Below are 8,901 nucleotides of genomic sequence, written 5' to 3'. Positions count from 1 at the left end.
GATAGATAGATAGATAGATAGATAGATAGATAGATAGATAGATAGATAGATAGATAGATAGATAGATAGATAGATAGATAGATAGATAGATAGATCGATCTGGAATTTGTCATTTGTCAATATTTTGTTTCATTTTATATGCTGGATGAAATCTGTCATCACAAATTGACTCAGGTCTTCCATCCCTACAGCACCAAGTTCACTGAGCAACACCATAGTGGAGGAGATCATCCATCCATGCAACCCTAATCCATGTCAAAGCAACCACTTATGCCAGGTCAACAGAAAGGGCTGTCTTGATGAAATCAACTGTCAACCATATCTCTGTGTGCCAGGTAGGGGGCGCTGCCGCCGCAGTGTTAGCTATCTGTTAGGCGTTATACCTTGGTGTCTGAGATCTCGGTGTGTTTCAGGTTGTAAAATGGGAGAGGCTTCTGAATTTCTGGTGCAGCAGGACGCTCTCACCCAAGTTCCAACTCGTGATGGAGCTCCCAGTTGCCACGAGATGTGCAGCTGTGGCACCAGTGGGCGTCTGGAGAACTGCGTGGAGATTCCCTGTGTGGAAACAGACAAGGGCTGCGTTGTAGAGGGGCAACGAAAGAGTAAGTCTTATGTCTTTTAAAATACATAAGAGGTATAAGAATTATGGTTATAAGTTCTATTCAGTCAGCAGTGAATAGAACACCGTGAATAAAGACTAGACTCTGGGTATCCAGCTCCAGTCCTCCAGGGCTGATGTCCATCCAGGTGTAGATATGTCTGCTCCAACACAGCTAATTCAAAAGGCCCAACTTCCTCCTCAGCAGGTCAAGGTTCTGCAGAGGATCTGCTAACAACAACATGCAGGACACAGACTAGAGGAATGGCTTTGTTTATGAGTACATAACCGGAGTTATGTACTCATAACAATTAGCATTTAGCATTTTCTTTTTGCTAAATGCTAGAATAATGGGAGATGGATGGACAAACCTCTGGTAGCAAGACAAAGCAGGAGAGACCTCCTCCTACCTGACCACCCCCAGCCCCTAAGGCACCAGACAGCCGCCTTAGCTAGAACTCAAGAGGACCAGAGGATGGTCCACCAACCTGAGCCAGAAGCAGCAGTCGGTGACACACCCCCACTGCAATGCTGGCAGCTGCAGAACCCCCATTCCATACCCAGTATAGGACAGCACCACATATACCAGCAAATATTATTTTATTAAAATGTTTTGTTTTCTGTTTTATCAAAAGGTTGTTTTCCTTATTCTTTTCATTTTCACTCAGTTTAGTTAGATGTTCCTACATTATAGTTTCTTTACAGAAGTATTTTAACTGGAAGTTGAACAATTTTATGACTTAATCTTGCATTTTGGAGAGACGTTGTTGGCCACCACATATGGTGTACATGTTTCCATCAAAGCTTTTTTATTTAGATAGGCTTTTAATTCTCCAATGCATGATGGAAATTTTGGCTTCATCTACCTCTTTGTTTTATCTATCTTGCTTTTAGCCAGCTGATATGTCTTTTTTGTGAAGCACTTCGGTGGCCATTATAGATGATATGTGCAGATGTGCAGGGCTACAGCAATAAATTGTTGATTGATTGAATAATTATGCCACCTTGTAAATTCCCACTCTTAACTATTTTTCGACAACATCATACATCACAAGGCGAGTATTCATAAACAATAATTGACTGAAAGCTGTTTGACTACACCCTGATAGTCAGATGGTGCCACAACTTGGTTATTGTGATTATAATGACTACCTTTGTTAATAATTGAATTTGCCACTTAATAGTTATCCAAAGCTATTACTGAACAACACCAAGGTTAGAACTTCAAGATTGATACTGATTAGTACCAGTATATGGATTCTACTAGCGCAGTATTGAATTAAGTTTCATCATGCAGTCATACCTGCTGAAAAACATTTATTCTGTGTAACTCTGTAGTACGACTTTAAGCCCCTTGTCATTTGGTAACATTACTGTAATGACTCTGTCTCCAGTACAGTACACTGCTTTTATATGCAAAGTCAGAAGACCAAAAGCTTTAAACTACTTTTTTGTGAAATAATGACGCTTTCAATAAGTAGGTCCTTTGTCTTTTGTTGCTTTGCTGTACTCCACCATCAGACCATGGGACGACCTTTAGAACTGACTGCAACACGTGTTCCTGCTTCGCTGGAGAAACAATCTGCTCTACCAGAAAATGTCCCACAGAAAGTGTCCATTGGACTTCTACTGGTTGGTGTCTTTAATGATTTCACTTGGGTTGGGGAATATTTGACAAGGCCATCAAAAAGATAAACTGTCAGATGGCCATATTTCATTGGCTCACGTGTTTATGTGTCCTGATCTGTGAGTTTTAACTCTCTCTCTCTCCCTCTGTGTCTCTCAGATCTACCCTGTAACTGCCCATATCGTTTCATCCCAGTGTGTGCCTCCAATGGGCGGACCTATCCCAGTGGATGTGTGGCTCGTTGTATGGGATTCAAAGACCACCAATATGTCTTTGGCCCCTGCCATTCCATTAAACCTTGCTCTGACATAACCTGCCAAAGAAACCAGAGGTGGGTTCAGTAAACGACCAAAACAGATGCTTAAACTCCTTAACACTCAGGAAAGCACTTCTCTTTTCAAACCTTTTCTGTCTTTCCGCCCTCCCTGGACAGACATCTTGGGTATTATTTCAAGTGGTTTGATTTTGTCTAAGCTAGCTGTTCTCAACGTGGGCGGTACCGCCCCCCCAGGGGGCGTTCAGAGGACGGCAGGGGGCGCTAGCGGAAATTTTTACGAAAGGGGGGCACTGGGATTCCTTTGGGGGGCATTTGGTCGAAGGTAAACTTTACACCTTAAATGCACCAGTTTAGACTTTGAGCAACTTGCTAAAACTGTATTTCGTAACATTAAAACATGCATGGCTGCAAATGTATGGATGGTAGCTCTTCTTCTATTCAGTGTTTGTAGCTTTTTGGCGCAGCTCCATTCTCCTGCTACTAGTAGCTTCACCGCATCAGTTAAGCGTTACACTGGCTGATGACATTGCTGTGATTCACTTGTCTGGTGTCTGATTTTCAAATATTTTATATTTTGTTGAGGATGTCATGTCAAAGCAGTAACTTACATTAAAAAGTGTTTTATTTCCGTTTGAAGGCTGCACGCTTCCATGGAAGGACAACAGAAAATCGCTCTTATAAACATGTAATTACTAAAAACACTTTGTATCCCTCTGAAAAATGAACCCATTTAAATAAAGAAATCCCTCCATGGGTGATACCACGATAGAACCCATTTAAATAAAGAAATCCCTCCATTGGTGATACCACGATAGAGGGCGTTCATTTCATAGCGATAACACTGGCGCTGTAAGTGGTCCGGTATGAAACGGGTGTGTTAGAACAACAATACCACAGCACTTTTAAATTTCAATAATAAGAATATAGAAATTGTTTCCGTTGTTTTAAGTTTTAAAAGGTTTATGTCAGCCTGCCTTTTCCCCATCAATACGTTTCCTGAACGCTACGCACCATAGGGGGTTAAAAAAAAAAAACGACGCACACATTGCGCAAAACTCTGAAATAGGAGAAGCGGGACATAAAACGTAGCGACAAACTAGATGTGTATTATGCCATAAAAACACAGAATCCGACGCAAAACAGTGAAAAATTAACACATGATGTGAAACACATGACGATTAGGCGGCGCAGCAGGTGATGAGTGAAGATTACCGATGGTGCGTCAATAAACGATAAAATAAATCTAGCAAGAAACTAAAGTGGACATAGCAATAAACCAAGAGAGGATAATACTAATCAAAGGAAACTAAATGGAAATGAATTAAGAATAAAATGAGAATAAACTAAGAAATTAAACTAAATACAGAGGAATAAACTGGTATTCCTATATTGCTTGGTATATTTCAAGCAATATTTAATACAGAGGACTGTATGGCGAGAATAAACACATTATTTCCAGATAAAGGTAAAATAATATTGTTGAAGTGCCATGGGTTTGTTGAGAACATATCTAGTACTTGCTTTAAAACTTTTAAACCATGTCATTGTATTTTGCTCATTTAAAAAAAAATCATAGGAATGGTTTTACCGTTGAATGAACTCCAAAGTCTTGGCTACCTCATGTTGATATTGGAGGTTGAAGATGTAGAAGATGGACAACACTGTCCTGTCTGGTATGTCGGCTGGACCCTCTCAAAGACAATATGGCCTTCAATGCTGACCATGCAGAAAACTGCTTGCCACAGGGACTGTAATAACCCAAGTCTTTAATTGGAAGAACATAAAAACAAATCCTCTCATTGATACAGTATGCATTTAAATGATCATCATAATAAAGAGTGTCCACTCTGCCAGGTAAAGTAAAAGCAAGGATCTTAAACTCCTCAATTGTTGTGCAAGTCACATCAATGTTGAAAACTGTAGGCTGGATTAATTTACAGAAGTTGTAAAGGAAGTCATGGTACTTTGCACTGAAGGTGAAGTGTGCTTTCAAAGTTCATCAAAAGCTACCTTGGATGATCTTGTGATCACTGATGGTGAAGTGTCTTTGGTGCTGCTCGTTTTCACCAACATGGAGGAAGGAGGAAGGGCTGTCCTGGTTTCACAGCAATGAGGAAGGCTTCAACACTGGCTTGCATCTTTGACATAATGATAAGAAGACAAATAATAAAAATTATTAAATATATTTAGCAGCACAGCTACATTCAGATAGCAAAAAAAGCCAATGAGAAAGTGCTTCTACAAAGAAGTAGGATCATTAGAATAACCACATACCTGCACATATATGAAAACATGGTCCACAGTTTGACATGAGCTGTTTTTGATTCTTCTTGTGGCCTTTGGATGTAGGACAAAGCACATGAACCAACAGAAGAATGCCTGGTTTTCCCAGCCTGGAGGAACAACGGGATAAATAGCAGACACATTAGGATAATAAATAAACATTTCAAAGAGAAGTGAACAAAACTAACCAGACCCACCAAAATACTTAGTCCACCTGGTTTACCATGTAGAGCATTTTCACCACCTACAACATAAAACATAAAAATGTCAGAAATAATTACCATGAACACAACTCAGACATTAGATATAATAGAAATTAGTCAGCTTATAGAAACATTCTGGACAGCATTTCTTCTGCCAACCTGTCAGAAGAAATGTGTTGAAGTCATCATAACACGCTTCAGTCACCAACATGACATACTAATGAAGAAAAAAAGTCAGCCAATATGTCATTATTTATTATTATTATTATTTATAAAGACAAAAACATTTTGGCTTAGGCTTTGATCGCATAGATCAAACCACCGGTCCAGCACAGTCACTCTCCCCATTATGCCGTCTATAGCTGAAAACTTCAAGAAAACAACTCCGCAGCTAAATACTGTTAACTCGAACGGCCTTTCTGACAGTTTTAATGTTCGTTTAACCACCAGACACCCCGTGCTACACCTGCTTGGCTAGCTTTAGCTGCTAACAAAAATAATAAACCAAGGGTGCTCACATCCAGTCCTCGAGAGGTCCTGAAACTTTTCTATGTATCTTTACTCCAACAGACCAGGATCAGTTCTGAACAGACCTGCTAACCAGCCTTTCATTTGATTCAGGCGTGTTAATTGGCACAGGAAAGCATCTGAAAGTTGCAGGATGGCAGYTCTCAAGGACTGGACTTGAGCACCTCTGTACTGAACAGTCGTACCGCAATATCCAAACAAATAAACTTACGTTAAGCATAAGTTGATACTCTTGCGCAAACAGAAAGTTAATGCATTCATAAAAAATAATCAAAATCAAAAACATGACGATCTTAACATGAAACGTACCTTTTTTAATAGATTTTTATTGAGATGCAGAATACATAACAGTATAAATGCAGCATACATGACTGAACAAGTGTTTAATTAACATTGTATTTTTAACGTACAACATCAACACTGGTAATCTAACACTTTTGATTATGCTCTGTAGATTTTGATTCATTCCCTAAAAGATTTATTATGGAAAGTATTTTTTTCTTTCAGTTTAATATTGTCTTTAAATGCTGGTTCTCTAAGATCCAAATACAAGTAAAATGTCTTGCCTAGGAAAAAACTATTGTACAATTATTTTGCGGTACTGCCGCAAAAAAGAGAGACATCTTCTCTCTTCAAGAGAAAATGTCTTCTCTTGATGAAGACATCTCTTCTTCAAGAGAAGAAGAGATGTCTTCTTCTCTTGATTGTGACAAGAGAAGAAGACATCAAATTGACAATATCCTACCGTATTTTGGAATAATAGTATGTTACTGCTGGAATTCCGCCGTAAATTTACAGCCATTTCTAAGAGTGTACAGATATGAATCACGGGACTATCGGAGACGACAAATAGACCTCTCATACGCTTCAAACGGTTTTTGGATCGGCCTTACGGATCCCGAACGGGAAGGGGTTGTTCGGACTGCTTTTTTCTTTAAAACTGACTGGGTGTCTCATAAAGTTAGATAAAGTCTCTCACACACACAGCAGTTGGCTGAGGATTAATCGCTATGGCAACAGAATACATAGAAAGCACAGCTGCTGGTTTGGACTACAAAGTCTGTAGTTCTAAACATGGTGGAACACTTTAATACAGAGGGCAGAGCAGAAGGTCAGAACTACAACATGGTGGAACACTCAGTTATTATAGAGGAGGGCTGAGCTGGCATTTAGAGCTACTTGCTGTTTTGGTCATTATATAACTGGATTAACCAAACCACTGCTACACATTGGATTAGTGTGGCCGTTTAAAATGAAGTTTACTGAAATTTTCAAAATAAAAGCCTTGACATTTTTCACATGAGGTAATTGCTCTTTTGGGCTATATGTTACTGGTTTAAACAAACCACAGTTACACATTGAACTAGTATGGTCATTAAAATAAAGCTTACCAAAACTTTCAAAATAACAGCCTGCCTATTCCTCTTACATCAGTGCACCACCGTAGGCGGTGCAATAATATTTAGCTTTTTTTTATGGGTTTTTTGTCAGGATTGTGACATTAACACAAACATTAGCATTTCACCGCCCTTGACTACATGCTTCAAACGGTTTTCGGATCGCTCTTACAGATCCTGAACAGGAAGGAGCTGTTCGGACTGCTTTGTTCAGAAAAACTAACTGCTTCAAACAGTTAGAATTCTGTTTCTCCCTTTGTGTCTCACTCACACAATAGTATAGCTGCTCTTTAGAACTACAATGACTGAAGGTCAGAACTACAACATGGCGGAACTCTCAAATAGCACACATTAGGGATGAGCTGGCATTTAGATCTACTTGCTGTCTGGGGCATTATATAGGTGGATTAACCAAACCACAGTTACACATTGGATTAGTGTGGCTATTTAAAATGAAGCTTACTGACATTTTCAAAATAAAAGCCTTGACATTTTTCACATCAGGTAATTGCTCTTTTGGGCTTTATGTGACTGGTTTAAACAAACTACTGTAACACATTGAATTGGTGAGGTAGTTAAAATGAAGCTTACTGAAAGTTTCAAAATAAAAGTCTGCATATGGTGCAATATAATTGCACCATATTATATTGCACCATAATATGGTGCAATATTATTATTGCACCATAGGCGGTGCAATAATATTAGCCTTTTTTTATGTTTATAATAATATTAGCCTTTTTTATGTTTTTTTCTCAGGATAGTGAACTGCCTTGTGCAGCTTATGCATCATTAACATTAGCACAAAGGTTAGCATTTCACTGCCCTTGACTAGTGCACAAGGCAATGCATTAGCACTAGCCTTTTACCTAAAGTTAGCTATTAACTAATTTTATCATTAATTAGACATGTTTAGAATACTGAATGGAGCAAGTAAAATTAAAACAACATGGTCGTGTTGCTCCACATGCTACTGCCAGCATGTAGGCTAACATTAGCATATTGGCTCATTTTAGCTTATGCATTAATTTTAACATAGTGAATGGTACAAGTACAGCTTAGTCAACATGCTTCTACCTCTCCACAGGTTATTGACTACATTGCAGCTTTCTTTAGCATTAATGCAAATTTTTAGCATCATAACGCCTGGTGAAAGCCGACGGGCACACTTTGGCATGCCCCGTAAAATTTCTGCAGGAATTTTCTAGTTTTGTTTTTTGCCACTATCTAGCCTTCTGTTGATTTCGGTTGCTTGGTTACGAACAGCCGTTGCTGTTGTTCAGCAAGTGTACTGTTCAAAAACAAAATCTGAACAGAAAATGTTCAGCAAATACATCTGAGCCTCCGTTATAATCGCTTTTTAGCCATTTCTTTAGCCAGAAGCTACAATCGGAAGCCTTCGGTACCTCAAAAAAGGTTACGAACCACTGGTGTAGACCAAACATGATGGGAAACTTGACCAATTCGTGTTAGCCACTGTAATAGCCTTATACCGCCACTTCCTGGACATAAAATTATCACTTTTATACAAGATACGTATCACGTTTTAACAAGATACCTATCACGTATCTTGTTAAAGATACGTGATAGGTATCACGTATCTTTAACAAGATACGTTAAAGATATCTTGTTTCTTGTATACGTATCACGTATACAAGACACGTGGTACGTGTCTTGTATATCACGTTTATACAAGACATGTATCACGTTTTAACAAGATACGTATCACCTTATAACGTGATAGCGCTTAAAAAAAAATTTTCCTGCATGATAGCAATGCGCTTCCGTATATACACTGCTCAAAAAAATAAAGGGAACACTTCACGTTTTAACAAGATACGTATCACCTTATAACGTGATAGCGCTTAAAAAAAAATTTTCCTGCATGATAGCAATGCGCTTCCGTATATACACTGCTCAAAAAAATAAAGGGAACACTCAAATAACACATCCTAGATCTGAATGAATGAAATATTCTCATTGAATACTTT

General features: G+C 38.7%; 1 protein-coding gene across 2 annotated transcripts in view; it reads left to right on the top strand.

Annotated features, from left to right (window-relative positions):
- reck (reversion-inducing-cysteine-rich protein with kazal motifs) overlaps positions 1-8,901 on the top strand; it is a 120,619-nt gene that overhangs the window by 52,520 nt on the left and 59,198 nt on the right. For both annotated transcript variants that reach the window (XM_008438544.2, XM_008438545.2), the window contains exons 13-16: positions 192-335; positions 414-602; positions 2,120-2,230; positions 2,385-2,556. In XM_008438544.2, coding sequence (XP_008436766.1) covers positions 192-335; positions 414-602; positions 2,120-2,230; positions 2,385-2,556 — 616 coding nt within the window. The remainder of the gene's footprint in view (positions 1-191; positions 336-413; positions 603-2,119; positions 2,231-2,384; positions 2,557-8,901) is intronic.

The sequence above is a fragment of the Poecilia reticulata genome, linkage group LG20 (genome assembly GCF_000633615.1).
Source record: "Poecilia reticulata strain Guanapo linkage group LG20, Guppy_female_1.0+MT, whole genome shotgun sequence".
In the NCBI taxonomy this organism is placed as follows: Eukaryota; Metazoa; Chordata; class Actinopteri; order Cyprinodontiformes; family Poeciliidae; genus Poecilia; species Poecilia reticulata.
The sequence above is the reverse complement of the archived record's forward strand: the minus strand, read 5'-3'. Positions and strand labels throughout refer to the sequence as shown.